This window comes from Oncorhynchus nerka, linkage group LG27 (genome assembly GCF_034236695.1).
Source record: "Oncorhynchus nerka isolate Pitt River linkage group LG27, Oner_Uvic_2.0, whole genome shotgun sequence".
Classification (NCBI taxonomy): Eukaryota; Metazoa; Chordata; class Actinopteri; order Salmoniformes; family Salmonidae; genus Oncorhynchus; species Oncorhynchus nerka.
Window position 1 is genome coordinate 68838323 of NC_088422.1, and position 20718 is coordinate 68859040.

Consider the following 20718-nt stretch of genomic DNA (forward strand, 5'->3'; position numbering starts at 1 on the left):
CTGTAGGTGTTCCTTTTGTCCAGGTGGGAAAGGTTAGTGTGGAGGAGTGCGATTGAAATTGTGTCATCTGTGGATCTTTTGGGGCGGTATGTGAATGGAGTGGATCTAGGTTTTCCGGGATGATGGTGTTGATGTGAGTCATGACCAGCCTTTCAAAGCACTTCATGGCTACTGACGTGAGTGCTAAAGGGTGTTAGTCATTTAGGCAGTTTATCTTCGCTTTCTTGGGCACATGGACTATGGTGGTCTGCTTGAAACATGTAGGTATTAGACTCGGTCAAGGAGAGGTTAAAAATGTCAGTGAAGTCACTTGCCAGTTGGTGCGCACATCCTCTGAGTACACGTCTTGGTAATCCATCTGTCCCCGCAGCCTTGTGAATGTTGACCTGTTTTAAAGGTCTTGCTCACATCAGCTACGGAGAGTGTGATCATACAGTCGTCTGGAACAGCTGGTGCTCTCATGCATGCTTCAGTGTTTCTTCCCCCGAAGCCAGCATAAAAGGCATTTAGCTCATCTGGTAGGCTCGCTTTGCTGGGCAGCTCGCGGCTGGATTTGCCTTTGTAGTCCGTAATAGTTTGCAAGCCCTGCCACATCCAACAAGTGTCAGAGCCGGTGTAGTAGGGATTCAATCTTAGTCCTATATTAACGCTTTGCCTGTTTGATGGTTTGTCTGAGAGCATAGAGGGATTTCTTATAAGCGTCCGGATTAGTGTCCCTCTCCTCTGTGTGTAGAGTAAAGCAATGCAATGCTCTTTCTATGGACTGGCTGGTGGCTAGCTAGTTAGCAAACTACACACAATAATACCAAAGACAATATCAGCATGTAACGTAGCTAGTTAGCTGTAAAATTGCCAAAACAAATTACACTATCAATTTAGTCTACAATCGCATCATGTTCAACCTGCAGATCGATGTGCCTCAGAGTGGGGTCAACATTTGCAACAGCAGATATACTTTTGAGAAGATGGGAAACGTTGTCCATGCTATGTCAATGAGCTGCACGGTGCATTCTGGGCAATTCTGGGACAAGGAGCGCTCTCCTTCAAGGAGTGAATGGGAGTCTATTGGGCGCTAGCTCATAAACCCAACATTAGCACGAATTTTGGCAACATTAGGTACATTATAAATATTTTCAGAGATGTGATATTAACTTGTAATCTGTAGGATCGTATAGTTTTGGAATCGTGCCATAAGGGACCTTGGAGGAAAATAGGCACGTTTCTCGACATATACACTGACTTTGAGAAGGGATTGTGTGACCATTAGCTTAGCAACTGCGTGACACAGCATAACAACATGAGCACAATTGGTTGACAGTATGCTGGGTGGGGCATTATCAGGACCATCATTCAATTGATTCCTATCTCCTGTCTATAATATCTCTGGCAAAGGCAACATGCAATGCACCCTGGACTAAAGAGGCCGACAAATAGGGAAAATGCGCTAAGCCCTCCATTAAATTACAAATTTCTCGAGGTTGGAATATCGCAGAAATATGACCAATGGGTCATTCGAGAGAAGACATCCTCCAATTATGGCATCGGCTAGTGTTGAAATCTGACGTGCGAAAAACGTTTATCATAATTTAAAAGTCGTATTCCTATTAAAGTTCTAGTGTAGTGAGAACGAGTTTATCACAGTGATGCGTCATACCGGACGGATTTCTGGGTAATAAAGTTACACACAAGGGCAATTTATGAGGGCCTAATGTGTGTACTGAGGGTGTACATTTTCCTTCTTTTTTTCTCGACAGGTAAAGATTTAGTGTTTTTGTCAACACAACTTCGCCTCAGTGAGTTACATTGTGTGCAGGGCCTCACGTTGAAGGTGTCAAAGACAAACGGTTCCTGGTTGAAATATGTTCCCCCTGCGAGGCCACCGGGAGTTGTAATGTGATTTGTTGTCATCATCTTCAGAGTACTCTTATCACAGTGATTTCACTGTTAGTGTTTTGTGGGGAAAATGTAATTGAAAATGATGGCTTGATATGATGGCTTTAAAATATAATAATGATTTAATTGGGTTGGAAAGGGGATGTAAAGAGTTCATGTAAACCTTCAGTGTATTTTCTTCCCTCTGTCTCTGCTGACCTCCTCACTCTGCTCGAGAGCAGCTTTAATCCATCATCATGTATATCATCTGATAGTGTTTGATATGGTGCCTCATGGTACAGCAGCACAGATGAGTGCTGTTGAGTCTTAATTGCCTATTATACCCCAGACAAGACATTCATCTCACTGAACAACTGAGGGGAACAGTGATCGGCAGGCAAGAGTGGAGCTCTTATTGTTCTGAAATCCCTGTTTTCCCATAATACAGCAGAAATCCTCCCTCCGTACGGTTCGCCCTGGGTTGATTCTGTGTGTTCTGTCATGGAGGTTAGCATAGGGAACACGTTTTGCTGCAGCGTACAGACCTGTTCACTGTATCTAACTTTCTCTCCCTCTGCGGTGGACCTCCTTTTGTAAACCTTCCCCTCGCCTCTCGTTGCCATAATCCCTTCGCTATATTGTGCCTTTTGCCTTCCTGAACCAGGAATAAAGGCACTTTGTGTGTCCTGTTTCCCGCTTCATGTTGTCTCTCAGCGTTCCTCCTCTGTGGATGTGCCACAGTAAGCACATGGCCCTAACTGACTTGTCCCGATGTACACACAATGGAGCGCACTGACTGACTCACTTCACCAGGCTGGGCTGCTGCTGATAAGGTCTGGGCCTATGTTGCTGCTCTCTGTGTCTGGACCAGAGCCATCACAGTTTAAAGCAAAACCCCGCTGGGTCCCCCTTCCTGAGCCCTTCAGAACCCACCGCATACACACAGACACACACTCCCACCCACAGAGAAACAAGCCAGGAGCGAGAGACCGGCAGTGTGTTTCTCTTCCTATTACAGGAGTTGCAGTTGTAGGCTACTTAAATGGAACCACTCAGTATTAGCTGAGGAACACGCAACTCTGTTCTCTTATAATGAGGCGGGGTTGCGTTTTGACAACTGGTCGCGCGATTTGCTATCAACAACATTGAGCCACCATCAGTCGATACTTGTTAAAATGTCAATTCTGAAAACGCTTACTTGTACCTATGTTTGTCCTGTACAACTGTGGTCCTTCCACTGTGTGCTTAAATTCATGCTTTTAATAACTTTTGAATACAACAACCAACTTTTTCCTCATTTGTGTTACTCATCTCAGTGTGAATGCGCTTGGTAACTCAATGTTGTTGCTAGCAAATCGTGCAACACGCTATCAAAACGCAGCATTCCATAGCTAGACATGTATTCACATGCATCCTCCTTTCCTTCTACTCTCCCTCTTCTTCTCCTACTGAAACATCAGTTTATCTGCTTCGTGGTATGTTTTTGAGATATACATTTCTTCTGCCTTCTACATTTCTTAATGTCTTGTTTTTGATGCCAGAGTGCTATGAGTTGTTGAACTGTGATTGGGACTTGTATGTGTTCGCGCCCAGGCTCTGTCGTAACTGGCTGCAACCGGGAGGTCCGTGGGGCGACGCACAATTTGCCTAGCGTCGTCCGGGTTTGGCCGGTAGGGAAATCCTTGTCTCATCTCGCACCAGCAGCGACTCTGGCGGTCCGGGCGCAGTGCGCACTAACCACGGTTGCTAGGTGCACGGTGTTTCCTCCGACACATTGGTGTGGCTGGCTTCCGGGTTGGATGCGCGCTGTGTTAAGAAGCAGTGCGGCTTGGTTGGGTTGTGTATCGGAGGACGCATGACTTTCAACCTTCGTCTCTCCCGAGCCCGTACGGGAGTTGTAGCGATGAGACAAGATAGTAGCTACTAAACAATTGGACGCCACAAAATTGGGGAGAAAAAGGGGTAAAAAAAAAACTGGGATAACATGACTAGCAATAAGCGTTTAGAAATATATGAATGCATTCATTCATTCATTACAGACTTGGTTCATAGTGTCAAACTCAGTAACACAATCTTTTGTCTTCGAGGCGATCATCACTGAATTACTGTACCATTTTTTTTTTTTGTCAGAGAGCACTGAGCATGCAGTAGTTGAGTTCCTCTACTGTGTCCAATGGGCATGAGAGGCTGCCTACATGTTTTAGGGGTTTCTGAGTTCTTGTCCCAACAAAAGAGCCTTTGGGATCACACTGCCCAGACTAAGCCAGTACAAGTTGCCTAGGTTACCCTGTCTGCAAAACATCAACCCCCTTACCCAGCTAGGGCTCTAGGCTTCACTCCTGAGGAGAGCGTCTCAGAAGGCCTAATTAATCACCAACACAAGTGGTCACATGAATGAGCCTGGAGGCATGTTTGCTGGGATTGGCAGACTTTTAGAACTTCATCCCTGTCTGAGCCTAATCACAGTGTTCTTCTCCCATCAAGAATGGAGGCATTCCCTTGTTCATCAAAGCAAGCGAAATGTTCAATGCTGCATGTTTAACTTACGGTACACAGCTCCAGGCATTATAGTGCCCTCCACTAATATTGGCACCCTTGGTAAATAATAGCAAAACCTTTTTTTATCCTCTTGGTCTTTTCATTCAAAATATTCACAAAAAATCTAACCTTTTAATTAGTCAAATAATTGAAAGACAAAACATTCTTATCATAAAACAAATATTTTTCTCACTTTTGAAATATTTCCAAAAAGCTCTATTTTGGTCTCATTTGACTATAGAACCGGGCCCATTGAAAGTTCCGATAACGTTTGGTAAACTGTAGGCTTGGGTTTGTTTGACAGCAAAGGCTTTTTATGGCAACCCTCCCAAACAACTTGTGGTTATGTAGGTAGCGTCGGAGACCTTCTGACCCCAAGACCCAACTAACTTCTGCAATTCTCCAGCTGTGATCCTTTTAGATTTTTTGGGCCACTCAAACCATCCTCCTCACTGTGTGTGGGTGGGGTCAATATAGACACACGTCCTCTTCCAGGCCGATTGTTAACATCTCCAATTGCTTTAAACTTCTTAATTATTGCCCTGATAGTGGACATTTTCAACTGTTTTCTTATAGCCATTTCCTGATTTGTGCAGCACCACAACATTTGGTCGCACATCCATTACTGTTCTCGGACCTTTCCCATAGTGATGAATGACTATGGGAACTTTGCCTGTGTGTCAACTTTATATTTACACTACCGGTCAAAAGTTTGGACACCTACTCATTCAAGGGTTTTTATTTATTTATTTGTACTATTTTTTACATTGTAGAAGTAGTGAAGACATCAAAACTAAAACAACACATAATGCCAAGTGTGCAAAGCTGTCATCAAGGCAAAGGGTTGCTACTTGAAGAATCTAAAATATATTTTTATTTGTTTAACACTTTTGGTTACTACAGGATTCCATATGTGTTATTTCATAGTTTTGATGTCTTCACGATTATTCTACAATGTAGAAAATAGTCAAAAATAAAGGAAAACCCTTGAATGAGTAGGTGTTCTAAAACTTTTTACCGGTAGTATATACCCCAATGACAGAAGGGGTGAGGGAAGAATGAATGAATTTTAAATGGACCGCCTGGAAATTCATCACTCGTTCGTCCCACAGTTGTGTTTTCAGTCATCATGGAACCACTGGTAGCTGTTGTGTGTGTGTGCTTTGTATGCGCTACAGTCAATTATGATTACATTTCATATCTTGGCTAGAAGCCAACGCATCCGCAGACATCGAACACTATCCGACGATATCAAGTAAATCGAAAATGACAATGTATTACTGTTGATGGCAGGGAAAGTTGTATGCGCTAGCTAACATACAACCAAAAATAAACATTACTTTTACAAAGTTTTTTTTTGCCATCGTGCATTAGTAGCAATTTCTAACTTTTTTTAAATGTATTTTTTTACTTAACACTTATGTTGATTGTTTAATAAAAAACAGTTTTGGTAAATTTTTCTTAGCGAATGTACAATTATTGCAAATTGAATTATGGGCTGTTTCTGGCCCTGGAGTGAACAGAATTGTACACTCGCACACTTTATCTCAAACTAGGGCTTAGGGGCTTACATGCTGACCAAACCGGACATGTGTGTGTGCACCATCGCACGCACATTGATTTTGTTCACCCACACCAGAAGCGATCAGGGCACGCAGGGTGAAATATCAAAACAAACTCTGAACCAATTATATGAATTTGGGTAAGGTCAAAAAGCATTAAACATTTATGGCAATTTAGCTAGCTAAATGGGGATTCCACCAAGGGCATAAGGCCAGGGTGAGTGGAGGAGGGGTGTGTCTTTTATGAGTTTGAAACGCAGCCAATAACTAGGTTGTTTGTTTCATAGGAAAGTCCAATGCCGCTCTGCACACTGACTCAAGTAATACGATTAAATGCTATACTTTCACTATAGCAGGCTAGCAAGGGCAGAGATGCTGCACTGATTTTATAAGGCAGCACTCTGTTCCTGATGGAGACCTTTACCTACAGATAGACAGACCATTGGAGGTACTGTTTCCTGTCTCTGGAAGTAATACCATTCAATCTGAGGTAAACAATAATCAACCATCTGCTATGTTTATTTTGAGTTTTCGATAATTCATTAAAGGCACATATTTCCTTCTGAATTTGTTGGATGTATAACTTTAGCATTACTTGTTAATGTTTATCTATTCTTGGTTTGGAAAACACATTTGATACCTGGAAAATAAATGGAAGTGTTTTTTTTTCCCCACTGTCAAGCTTAATTTTAGTTTTAACCAGTAACAGTGGGTTTCTGTGAAAGGGTAATGGTTCATTGTCACGCAGTCATCAAACAGATTCTCATAGTGTTGTTTCAAGTCTAATTCTCACCCCATTTTTTTTTCCAATATGACCTCATGTTAGGGGAAATGTAATTTGTCTTGTCAAAGCAATTCTTTTAGCCTGCTGAGTTCATCTGGAAATAGCTGGAGGCAATCTAGATTCATTGGCCCCTTGACATTTTGTTTGGTTTCATGTTATCTCATTTCTTTCTTACAGTATGTTGTTACCCAGGTTTATGAAGAAAGAAAACACTGTATAATAGTTACATTTGCATATGAATTACCTTATTTTTCTTCATGTAGTGCATCCTATCACATGCCCACTTCTAACAGACCAGGTTTTCATTCAGCTCGGGTCCTCCCTGACCCCTCAGTCTCAGCATCCTGACCGGTGCCTCTGGAGCTGCTCTCCCTTACTGTTACAATGGCCGTGCACACTCTGCCTTGTTTTGTGTATAGAAACCAATGACTACTCAGTGACATTCCCACCTCCCCTGTGTTACAAGGTATTGGCTAAACCCCTTAAACAAAGACTGTCCTCCTGCTAAACTTGAGCCCCACTGTGGTCACCATGTGAGATGTGTATTTGACAAGAAATGGGAGACCTTGTAGGCTTAAGGTCATCACAGCGGCCAAAACAAAATGAGCAGATTGAAAACCTACAGCTCTTCAGCTTGATTTTCTGTAGTTTTCTCTAGGATCATTCTGGATCCATTGAAAGCTCCTAGATAGACACACTACACTGAACCATCGTAACAACCTTTTCCACTGATCCCCTTTAAAGTCATTTATTATGACGCGACATTCAAGATTTGCACAAATGTATTGAGTCTTTTTCTTTTCTTTTTTTCTTGTCTTCACAGCGATCATAAATGTCATCGAGCTGTACAACAATGTCACATTCAAATCACACTGCAGCGTTCAGCATGACAGAGCTTTCAGATGTATCCTTCTGTCCTCACTCTAACAGTGTAGAATCCCTCCACACTGGGATTTAAAGGAATGACTGCATTAAATGGCAGCCCTGGGGCACTCGCAGTGTGGCTGTGAGAGTCATAGAGGAAGACGCAGGATCTATTTAAATTCAATTGGATTCCAGGAGTAAACACTGTAATCACACGTACCAACACCGAGTCTGTTTGACAGCTTTAATGTTTTACTTTATCACGCTCACTGGAGCCTTCATTTTTGTCGACTTGGTTAAATGTGTCTTTTGGGTTACAAACCACTAGCCCGTGGCTGCGTTCTGCGAGGGCTCTCATCACCATGCTGGACTACATCTTTCTCAGTGACCATGGAAATCTATCTTGAAAAGCTGTATAAATGGATACAGTTTATTTTCTATTATTGTATACGAATGTAATACGATACAATTATTTACTCAACATTCTGAACTGTATATTGATATGAGTATTGTTACTGCTTTCTAAGGTGTGATAGCGGTGTGGACATAAGCAGTGTAACATCAATTAATTTATTAATGTAAGAGCTCTACTAAGTGTTCTAATGGTAGTTACATTGACCTTGTTATTGCAGCGTTCCTCTCACCCTCAGTAACAGGCAGGGACTATGTATGGCTGGCTTATACAAATATTATATATATTTTTTCTCTCTCTCTGGCACCCACAGAAACCCCCCTGAAAGGAGAGGATGTTCTAGGAGACAAATCGTTTTCTGACTCGTCCCTGTTTGCCCACTGGGGTCAGGAGCTGAGCGCTGACAGCCGCAGGGTGGCCCTGAAGATGTTCCAGTACTACGGTTACAACGGCTACCTCAGCGACCGCCTCTCCCTGGACAGAGCCATCCCAGACCTCAGACCTGATGGGTACGCTGAACTATCTGAATAGAGCACAGAAAACCACTGAGAATATCACCCACTTAAACTTCTGCTGTCCCCCATCTAAGTCATACCAGTAGCCCAGGGGCTAACAGGACCTTCATAATCAAGACTGTCTGATTTCACTATGGTCTTACTATAACACACTAGTTGTGATCGTTTTGGATACAGACGATTCGGAAGAGCACACATTAGTCCCCACTTGTTTGACTGTGTAGAGCATAAAAAACAAAGCTGCCTAGTGGGTTTTCATGTTGAGAATATGCCTCTGCATTTGACTCAAGCCTTCACTGTTTTGACAGGCAACAGAGGAGGAAAGTGTTACTTCAAAACAGCGGGGTGCAATTTTATCTCCCATGATTACCAACTCTTGTCTACCCAGTAGGAGCATAAAATACCCTCACTCCCCCTCTGTCTATCTGTGGTTCTCACACTATAAAGTTACATTGTGAAAAGTGTCATCTTATCCCATTGTTTGCTTCACAGATGCTTTTATCTGGATCACATTGTATTGTTGCTGTCACATCTGCTGTTGCGTTTGGAGGTCTGCCAGGGACATTAACATAACAACCACCTCAACATTGAGACTACAAATTGCCGAAGTCTCTGAGAAACAGACAAATCTTTTTAATATAGCTAGAATGTTATTGCTATGAATGTCCACTTCTCTAAATCAGGTCCCTTCTTTCCACACTCCGCTCACAATAGGTCTGTTTTCTCCCCAGGTGTAAAAACATCACGTATCCATCTAACCTCCCTCAAGTTAGCATTGTGTTTATCTTTGTGAACGAGGCCTTGTCCGTCATCCTGCGTTCCATCCACTCTGCCATGCACAGGACCCCCTCCCACCTCCTCAAAGAGATCATCCTGGTTGATGACAACAGTGACAACGGTGAGCATCATTAGACTATAGTACTGAAATGACCCATGATGAAAGTGTATTGCAACCAAGTGTTTTGTCTGAAGCAGCTGTAGCTTGCCCATATTTTGTTTGATTGCCTTTTCCTTTGAGAACTTGAGCAGTGGTACTTTTCTTTCGCTCTGGGCCTTGGCTCTGTTGGCCTCCAGTTTCTGTGGGAATCTTCTAGTCTTAGTAATTACCCCTTTGTTTCCTGTAGATTATCTCTAATCTAGCTCTTTAATGTCCTTAATTATGGGCTGTGCTCACTGGATTTAAAGGATAGGTGAAAGAATACTAATTAGCAGGAAAAGCAGGGAGATCTGCCTGATGGTAGATTACCATCCAGAGGTAATTAAGTATTTTGAATTATATTATGGCCTCCCAGCTGTGTGAGTCCACTGGTTCTGAGCTCTGTCTCAAACTGTGCCTGGTTTAAAACACCAGCTGATCCTATGGAGTCTCACCACAAGCACAGTCTTTTAAACAGTGCAGCCGTATCGATGAGCGGCCTGTGTCTACTGTTACTAATGACCACCGTCACACAGATGGGTGTGGAGGGGAAGGCTGATTAAAGATGAAGCCAGCTGTGAGATGTAGGCAAACCTCCTGCTGTTGTAGAGTTTGTGCAGCACGACATCACTAAAAGTAAATAATGCCAGCTATCAGTTGGTGCAGACTGCTGATTGGAAAGGATGCTGTTGGGTGGGTCAGCCAGAAGAACCTCATACTCTCCCTGCTGGGATAAAAACTAATTTAAAGATCTCCCTCTTTCTCTTTCCTTCTGCTAATCCATAGGTACCTGAGGCACACTTTATTGCCTCTGCGAGTTGACAGCCTCCTGGGACAGTCCATTATTACCTGGGTATGGGGGGTAGGCTGAGTGCCCCTGTATGGAGATGCCATCTGTTTCCCCCCTAAGTGAGGTGAAATTCCAAAGGTTGTTGCCATCCTCTCTCAGCTCAAGTGGATTACCGTGTCCCATGGAGTCTTTGATTTTATCACGTAATTGGGAGGCAGAGAACCGCCCCTGAGGTCCCTCAGGAAAGCTAGTCACGCTGTGACATTTTACTAATGGCATTGCAACCTGTTTGCCAGAGCATTCTGTCAGATTCACTCTGATAGATTTACCCTTATCATTATCGTCATGATTTCTAATCTTATCTCTACTAAACGTTGTCAGACTGTTGACCCATGGTGCTGCCGAGGCCGTTTCAGGGGGTCACCATCTAGCTGCTGCGGTCCTCCAGCACCAGGAGCATCATAATGGGAATCTCTGTCTGCAGAGCGAGTTCACCTCCACCTCCACCCAGCATTAGCATGCAGGAGACAATGTGACCGTTGAGGGGAAGAAGGGCCAATTTGCCTGGCTGATTGGATGATGTACCCTGCCTAAGGAAGACATGTCTCCGTGCCACAGGGACTCTGACAGGTGTCCAATCATCTGACTGATTGGAGGAAGGCTCAAGATTTCATTGGAAGCCAAGCAGGATTTGGATTGGCTGCCAATGACTCCTCAGTGTTTCAACATTGAGCTACACACTACTGTATTTAAGGATAATTGTAAACCGCAGAACTTATATTGTTTGGAATGTTGTCAGTCCTTAGTTGAACCTGTGATCTTGTGTATTTCTCTATTCAAATTAGCATGAGGTCATCTGACAGGGTTGTATCACAGAGTGAGTTTCTAAATGATTATCATTACGAACAGGCAATGAGAACCCCTTAGGTACATCCTAACATACAGAGTAGAATATCTATGAGGGTGTCATGCCTTGTTATCCAGCTACTCTCCATTGCAGGGAGAAAGGCCTTATATCACAGGGCAAGAAGCATGAAGGAGGATCCATCTTTGTCCATCCACTCTCTGTCGCTCTCTGGTCCCTCATCTTCTCTCAGACTCCATACATCAGTCCTCTCTCTCTCGCACTCGCGCTCTCTCTCTCTCTCTCTCGCTTTCTTTTCTCTTTCCCTCGCTCTCTGTCTGGGCGGAGTGACGAGGATTTGTTCATGTATTACATTCACAGCCCTGACAGAGTTGCCAACCCAGGCTCATGAGTGATGGATGGCAGCCTCTGTGTCTCGCCAACTCCCAGCTTTTAGCTACAGTACATACAGAAACTTTGACTCAACAACAAGGATTGGGCCCATCCCCCCTGGATTATAAACTCCTCAATGGTGCCCAATTTAGAAAGACACATTTGGAATATAGGAAATGGCATAACAGTGCGTTCCAAAAGTATTGGGAGAGTGACAAATTTGTTGTTGTTTTGGCTCTGTACTCCAGCACTTTGGATTTTAAATAATACAATGACTATAAGGTTAAAGTGTCGGCTTTAATTTGAGGGTATTTTCATCAGCTTACTAAACAAGCTGACAGTCTGCACTTTAACCTCACGGTCATTTTATCATTTCAAATCCAAAGTGCTGGAGTACAGAGCCAAAGCAACAACAGTCAGTCCCAATACTTTTGGAGCTCACTGTATATCATCACCTATTCATTATGCTTCTTATACAGACGTAGGATCTTAATTTGAGCCAGTTTGCTACAGCAGGAAAATCATCCTGCAGCTACAGGAAATGTGAATTATGATGTGTATTGTAATTAATTGATATTTTGTAGGGGTTAATACATTTTTCGTAAGAGAAAAATCAAGTCTGAAATTTCGAAGTGGAAATTACAAACTTCAGAAGACTTTTTAAACCTCAACACTTTTAAAGGAAAGTTATCCTGCAACAGGGTGATCAAATTAAGATCCTACATCTGTACTGTGCATTTGCTTTTATAGCAACCTATTATGTCCATGATTCTGCAGTTGTCTTCATTAGCTTTTTCCACAAATTTACAAAACAGAATATTTATCAAAGGACTTTGAATCTATATGAAAAACACTTTGCACTTGATGACTCTAACTGTAGGACTGTGCCTTACATTCAAACATGAGAATTTCATAGGGAGCTTCAGTTAGGGTATCAGTCATAAAAGATTGATATTCTTGGTCATCAGCCGTTCCCAGGGTAATGAACGTGTAACTCCATGTGGAGTTCATTAGATTCATTAGAAACCATTACACTTCATCATTCTTTTTCTCAATTCACACACATCTGAATCTCTTAATTATTAATTGTATAAAACAAATGACTTAAGGCAGGTGATGAAACGTCATCAGCACGTGCCCTTAAGGTGCCAATTGCTTTCCTGAGGAGACTGATTAAAGGGAATGATCTGAACAGAGAATGTCATTTAGCTACTCCCCATTCCATCACTGAACTGATATGTGCCACTCTGAAAGCATTAACGCAATTTGTGAAACATCTAGCAGCTTGTAACCAACGCTCATTTTCTGAAATAGAACAGCCCCACCATTCACAGCACGTCCAGTTGGGCTATTGAACTTTCCCCAAAGATCGATGAGGGACAAATTTTGCTCAAGGATAAAGAAAACGCTAGTGCGCTCAGCCAAAAAGAACAACCATTTCAAGGGCAAGGTGTTGTGCTTCAAGGCAGCAAACAAGGTTCTCTCAGAACACGATCTACTTGACCTGAACTGGGATTGCATGGTGCTGGAGTGGTTATTAGAAATAAATGTACCATTTGTATTATAAAATAATCTAATTCAGTCATGTACTTTTTTTTCAAATTCTGCTGCATGTATTATATTTGCTGAAAAATGTATCTTAGGTCTAGTAGAGATCTCATGTGCTTTTTTTATTCAGTGAGATTCTATAGTACCGGGAAACCTAATGAGAATATGTGGTGGTTGTTAGATGTTTTAGTGAATGTTAGGAGAACATTCCAAGGATATTTCATCAAAAACATTTTGAATGAATGCTTTTGGGATGTTATCATCCGAATGTTCCCAGTTTGCTGGATCGCTACAAATGCATTCTCAAAGGTTCTTCAGTCGATCTCGGTGGAGCGCAATCCCCATAGCGTTGTGTTGTAATGAGTGTACTGACTGAAAAGGGAACCACCCAGAAAATGTAGGCAGGGAGCCCTTCTGTCCCTTTCTCTGTGGATCCATTAGTGTTTACAGTAAGTCATTACTCCCAGGTGGACTGTTTTAGTATGGTGAAATGTGTGATTATTGGATTATGGCTGCCAGCCATACACAGCACAGTAGTTGTAGTGCTTAGGGGTCCCTCTGTTCCTGGCCTGTAGTCATACCATCTGGTGTACATTGTGAGAGATGACTGATGGCAAGTCAGATGCAACCAAGCAGGTGCCTGGTGGGGGTGTGCAGAGTCATTTAGCACATCTTTCGACTTTATAATGATGCAGCAGAACGCTGAGACTTACTCTTCCAACGTGCCCTTGTTCATCTTCATACTGTAGGCATTTCTCTGGAAGTTTACACAACACAGCTCATTAAAGTGTATTTAATATTCTTTGTAATTGACTGAAACCTTTGGATTGGCTGGCATTTCATCGGCTGCTATTCCCCAATGTGTGATTACTCTGAATGTAAAGACTTCCTGTCCTGTAGAGTGAATTGTAATGTTTCAGGTTTAGTCAGTGGTACCTCAAAGTTGTTTCACCTGCGTGCTAACTGGAACTATCTGTCCACTGACGTCAGTTGATATCAGGTGGTTGACCTTGTGTTTCCTTCAGTTGGAGACTTGGCTTGACATGTTGATTAGTAAGCCCTTTGCAGGTTGAAATGGCAGATTTGGACACTGATAAGCGCCTAAATTGGAACGCAGTGGCTGCACAGTTACATGCTATACATGACGTCAGAGCTCAGGGTCTTTACAGCTCATTATGGGTTTTGAATGACTACTGTTCTGAATTTGAGCTCCGCGCACGACAAATGTTTTTCTTCTCATTATCAAAAGTTGGAGCGGCCACGTGACATTTCAGTTTACATAATATGTATATTCACTTTTCAATTCACATTTGCAACGGAACGTCATGTGCCGCAAGAGGGTTCGGCGCTCGGCAACGGTCATTTTACCGTAAATATTCCTATGAACTATCCCAGTAGACTATAGCCACAACCAGTATGCTTCAACTATGCAAGCGACGTTTCTTCTTAACCAGATTACACATTTGAAAAATGGAACCAAACCACATTATACTCTTGAATAAGGCAACAATTCACAAGCATGTGCAGTCAAGTTGGGCCAGTAACCGAAAGGCTGCCGGCTCAACTCCTCGAGCCGGTAAGATGGAAAAAGCAAAGCAGTTAACCCCCCAGCAAAAATAGTCCCGGGTTCGAATCAAGGCTGTATCACATCTGGCCCTGATTGGGAGTCCCATAGTGCGGCACATGATTGGCCCACCGTCGTTCGGGTTTGGCCGGGGTAGGCTGTCATTGTAAATAAGAATTTGTTCTTAACTGACTTGCCTAGTTAAATAAAGCTTAAATAAAAAATGTGTCTCTGATTGACACTCACCATTAAGGAGATTGGGGGTAAGGCCCTGCTATAGACTAGTGTCCTGTCCAAGGGGTTTACTTGTACATCAAGCTGCCTCATGCTACAGAGATAGGCTCCTATGTGCTGTTCCAGCTTGCACAAGCCAAGGCTACTTACTTACTTTACTCTGGGACCTGTGATGCCACCTCTGAAATCACCACACAATGTTAAAAATGTATATATCCTTTTTGTATGATCTACTATTGACATTATACATTTATTTTGGTGATTGGGATGGGCTTCCATAGTTTACGTGGCTCAGTGCAGGTAAAAACTCAATAAAATCAGCCTCAAATACTAGGAAAATGTCTACATTTTAGTGGTTTCAAAAGTATTGCTCTAGGAGTGTTGGGCTGAACAAAGAAATTCTGTTCCCACTGCCTTGCTTCAAGGGGGGCAACTGTCAGGTGAGCGTTGTGCTCTCCCTCTGAAGGTAGATGTTTGCAAGTTCACATTATTAAAAACAGTATAGCCAGGGTATTCTCTCAACCTCTAGAGAATCTGTTGTGGTGTGAAAAGGGTCAAAGTTTCCCCCACCACTCCTGCTAATTGGGCAACTTTTTTATTGTTTGAGTGATGGAAATGGTGTGTGCATATGACGAGGAGTCAATGTATTTTTGAAAGATGAGATTTTGAGGATTATAATAAATACTGCTTTGATGTCATACAAGCAAGCCAAATGTGCACTTCACATTTCCATATCATAAAACTCATGTAATATACAGTGGTTTATAATCAGTTGCAAGATGCCATGGCATCATACACTGGGCTGTCCTAAACAGAATGAGCCTATGTTTGTTGTATTGTGAATACATTTTTTCCACAGACCACACACAGAATGGAGTCATGCACTTATGACTCCATTCTATGCGCACACAAATGACAATCTGCTTCTCTGAATTGCCTTGTGAAAGCCTAACACTGTAAGATCATAAGTTATAATTTAGCTAGTCATGCTGGCAATAGAACAAGCTTTCAAATTATGCCCACCCTAACTCAGCTTCTGATTTGTAATGGATCATTTTGGAATTGAATAAACAGCACTATTTGTGTGATGGCGTAGTTGTTTTGTTTGGAACACAGACCTGCATCCCCAAGTGTGCTTTGCTCTAGTTCCTCAATGGCACATCTAGGAGAGCAATAAAAAGCACCTTGTAGTTGAAGACTCTTCTTTGAGTCATAAAAGTGCATTGAAATAACTTAGGAACTGTGCAGACTTTGGAGAGGTGTGTGTGTGTGGCCATTTTGAGACACCAGATAGACCTCTTACTCAAACCCTTGTAATTATGTTGCATCTACCCCAAATTTCCCATGAATATTCTTATCATATTACTGAATGTATTTACAGATTTTGTTATTAACAAATGCGGCAAAGGGTACAGTAAATAAAATCAACAGTAATGTTTGGATTGAGTCTTGTGTCAGGTGAACTGTTGTGTCCTCACCTTTAGTGGCTAACACTAATTTCCCCATAATCTCCAAATGGTTCCCTTTTAAATGCTACCATGGTTATGCATACAGTATGCTTTCCATGTTTCTTCTGTAAGGAACATTTTAATTTGGTCCTATAGGCCAATACCCATGAGTGTAAGGGGTTAGAGAAAAACAGTCTTTGGTTGACCTCTATAGCAACACTTCACAAGCCGTGGCACTATGCCACCATCTTTATTTAGGCCCATTCATTTCCATAAACCTACAGTTTGTGTGACTCAAGCCTAATGTTGAACTGATGATGTAGTGACTTGTTGGTTTGTCGAAAAGTTAAATACTCTACTGAGGCCAAAAGCACGAACTGTGCCCAATTCCTGCTTTTACTTTCACTCTTTTGATAGAATTGCGGTTTGATTCTTCAGGATTGCAATATCCCCTCAAGCACAGCGAGCCCTATGGAGCCCTACAACTGGAGGCAAGTTCTTTGGTCTAGTGATCAAAGCAGTGGAGCATGAGTACTTTTTGGCTGCCTCCCCCTACCCTTAAATACCCCAAGGTGGATAAGATGGAGTCTATTGGGTGTGGTGTAGGCTATGTATCATCAGTAGCCTTTCTTACTTACCTCAGCAGAGATTGAGGAAACTCCAGGTTTAACACATTATTGTGTGCATATATGTGTGTGTGTGTACCTAATCATGTGTGTTTGCGTGCATTCATGCCTTGTCTGTGTGTCTCCTTTTTAGATGAGCTGAAGGAGAAGCTACAGGACTTTGTGTCTGAGACCAACAGCCAGCGTCCCGGCTTCATCAAGGTGGTGCGCCATGATAAACAGGAGGGTCTGATCCGCTCCAGGGTGAGTGGGTGGAGGGCGGCCACCGCTCCGGTTGTGGCCCTGTTCGACGCCCACGTGGAGTTCAACATAGGCTGGTGAGTCACATGACATACACACACACACACACACACACACAGTACATTAACACACTTCCTTACACTGATTTGTGAAGCATATGGGTTCTCAGCTACAGCACTCTATGGCCATGCTCAAAGCCACATTTGATCAAAGACTTAAAAATTTAAAAAAATATATATATATTTGCCTTTATTTAACCAGGTAGGCCAGTTGAGAAAAAGTTCTCATTTACAACTGCGACCTGGCTAAGATAAAGCAAACCAGTGCGACAAAAACAACACAGAGTTACATATGGGATAAACAGTCGTACAGTCAATAACAAAATAGAAAAATCTTTATACAGTGTGTGGAAATTAAGTAAGGCAATAAATAGGCCAATAGTGCTGAAATAATTACAATTTAGCAATTTACACTGGAGTGATGAATGTGCAGATTAGGATGTGCAAGTAGAAATACTGGTGGGCAAAAGAGCAGAAAAACAAATATGGGGATGAGGTAGGTAGGTGGTTGGTTGGGCTATTTACAGATGGGCTGCGTACAGCTGCAACGATCGGTGAGCTGCTCTGACACGTAAAGTTTGTTAGGGAGATATGTCTCCAACTTCAGTTTTTTTTTTTTTTTTTTTTTTGCAATTCGTTCCAGTCATTGGCAGCAGAGAACTGTAAGGGAAGGCGACCAAAGCAGGTGTTGGCTTTGGGGATGACCGGTGAAATATACCTGCTGGAGCGCGTGCTACGGGTGGGTGTTGCTATGGTGACCAGTGAGCTGAGATAAGGCAGAGCTTTACCTAGCAAAGACTTCTAGATGACCTGAAGGAGGTCATCTATAAGTGAACGAGGACCAGCCAAAGAGAGCATACAGGTCACAGTGGTGGGTAGTATAACAGGCTTTAGGTGACAAAACGGATAGCACTGTGATGGACTGCATCCAATTTGCTGAGTAGAGTGTTGGAGGCTATTTTGTAAATGACATCGCCGAAGTCAAGGATCGGTAGGATGGTCAGTTTTATGAGGGTATGTTTGGCAGTGTGTGTGGAGGAGGCTTTGTTGCGAAATAGGAAGCTGATTCTAGATTTAATTTTGGATTGGAGATGCTTAATGTGAGTCTGGAAGGAGAGTTTACAGTCTAGCCAGACACCTAGGTATTTATAGTTGTCCACATATTCTAAGTTGGAACCGTCCAGAGTAGTGATGCTAGTCGGGCAGGCGGGTGCGGGCAGCGATCGGTTGAAGAGCATGCATTTAATTTTACTTTTGCCTCCTGAGGTATAGCTAAGAGTTGCCAGTGTGGTGGCATGACATGTCTATGATGACAGTGTGGCAGGAAGTGTGTGAGGCCTACTGTAGGCCCTACACATACTTCCCTGGGGTACAACGATCATTGCTCTGACAGAGTTCTCATACCGTCGAATTGTGGTCTCAACAGCCTGACCCAAATCTGTCAGGGCCGTTTGAACAGCATCCAAAATATTTCTGTTTTTAATCTGTGCTGATTCGGTATTAAACCTACATAGCACAAATGGCATCCCTCAGGAATGCTTTTACCTAGATGTGCACTTGCTACAGGCCGATTCATTGTTTCAGTCTGAATACTTGGCAGGTGTGCCTACGCACATGGTTTGTTCAGAATACAATAGATTCATTTTCCAAATCAGCTTCTACAAACTAATCTGTTTTTAGTGTCACACACTAGATGGGTGCAGTGAAATGTGTTGTTTTACAGGGCCAGCCATAGTAGTACAGCATCCCTGGAGCAAACTAGGGTTAAATGCCTTGCTCAAGGGCACATCAACAGATTGTTCACTTTCTTGGCTCAAGTATTGGAACCAGCAACCTTTCGTTTACTGGCCCAATGCTCTAACCGCTAGGCTACCTGCCACCCTGTCTCTACTTGTAACTATTGGTATGTAGCTAATCCAAGCCTTTACTGAGCATGATTGCACAACTATTGTATACTGTTTGCAATTGTTTTTTTGTGCTCATTTGGAGAAGTGAATCATTAACACATCTATGCTCTATTCTCACATTTCTTTTTTTCCCAGTGGCTTAAACTTGACATATATACATTTTAGTAATTTAGCAGACGTTCCTATCCAGAGCGACTTATAATTAGTGCATTCATCTTAAGCTAGCTGGGTGAGACAACCACATATTACAGTCATCGCAAATACATTTTTCCTCTAAAGTAGTTATCAGCAAAGTCAGTGCTAATAGGATAATACACATGTTTTATATTTTACATTTTTGGACCCATAGTTACAATGGACCCTGGATCTTTTTTAGGGGTTGTTACAGAAAGTTAATTGCAGTTTCTTTATTTATTGCACATGGTCCTCATTTACATGTGTAGGGTAGGTAATTGAGCTTCTCATGTACTCAAACTTAATTGCATTCTACTATGTGTTTGAAGGGCTGAGCCTGTTCTCATGAGAATTCAGGAGGACAGAACACGCATAATCTCTCCGTCGTTTGATAACATCAAATACGACACGTTTGAGATTGAAGAGTACCCACTGTCTGCTCAGGGCTTCGACTGGGAGCTGTGGTGCCGCTACCTCAACCCACCCAAGTCCTGGTGGCACCAGGCCAACAACAGTGCTCCAATTAGGTGGGTAGAAATATGGAGACTTATGAATATATATTCTTTCAGCTCTTTTGTATGCAGGCAGAATGTGATGGTTGCGTTGTTTCATAACACCTGTTAAAACATGCAGTGTGTTTTCTGATTTACAAGGCAAATGCGTACATCCAGTATACATGCCAATTAAGTATCCAAGTATATTAGAATATACTGTAAGTAATGGGAACACAATATTATTTTGATAGATATATACATTTTATTTGGGGTAACAGGTTGTACAAATGAAAAAATACAGTATTTAAGTACAAGATACCGAGAGGATGACACATGAAAGCGTAAAAACACTTATTTCCTCTTGTAGGACAAAAACAGGATATAACACATTGAAATATACATTGATTTAATTTGTTCATGCCTCCAAGTTATTTTTTTTTTTTAGTTCAGCTAAGTATCCAGTAGGTCGACTAACACATGTAAATACATGTATCTATTCCATGTGTGATGGTGTAGGAGCCCTTCTCTGATTGGCTGCTTCGTGGTGGACAGGCTGTACTTTGAGGAGATTGGCCTGCTTGACGAGGGGATGGAGGTGTATGGGGGCGAGAACGTGGAGCTGGGTGTCAGGGTGAGTAATAACGTCGCAGGCACAGGGCATTGTTCATTTAGGTAATGGCTCTGATCCTGGAGAATTAACAACGATAATAATCCACACTGTTTTTGGCAGCCCTACCTTTTTATGTAAAGTGTCCTCTGGCTCAAAGCGTTGTGCGGTCTGTAATTAGAACACATTAACAATGTATAGTAAGAGGACTAGGAGGAGTTATACCACCCCAAACTCATTTACATTTTTTCCTATTTCAGTCTTTAAAGGCCCCCTTATTTCCTAGCAAAGAAAAATGTCAGATTTAAATCAACACCTTTTATACAC

General features: G+C 42.3%; 1 protein-coding gene across 1 annotated transcript in view; it reads left to right on the top strand.

The window, feature by feature from the left end:
* Positions 1-20718, top strand: part of LOC115112210 (polypeptide N-acetylgalactosaminyltransferase 18-like) — an 85715-nt gene that overhangs the window by 37575 nt on the left and 27422 nt on the right. Inside the window, exons 2-6 of the mRNA XM_029639089.2 lie at positions 8346-8541; positions 9279-9445; positions 17044-17227; positions 19620-19817; positions 20301-20415. Coding sequence (XP_029494949.1) covers positions 8346-8541; positions 9279-9445; positions 17044-17227; positions 19620-19817; positions 20301-20415 — 860 coding nt within the window. The remainder of the gene's footprint in view (positions 1-8345; positions 8542-9278; positions 9446-17043; positions 17228-19619; positions 19818-20300; positions 20416-20718) is intronic.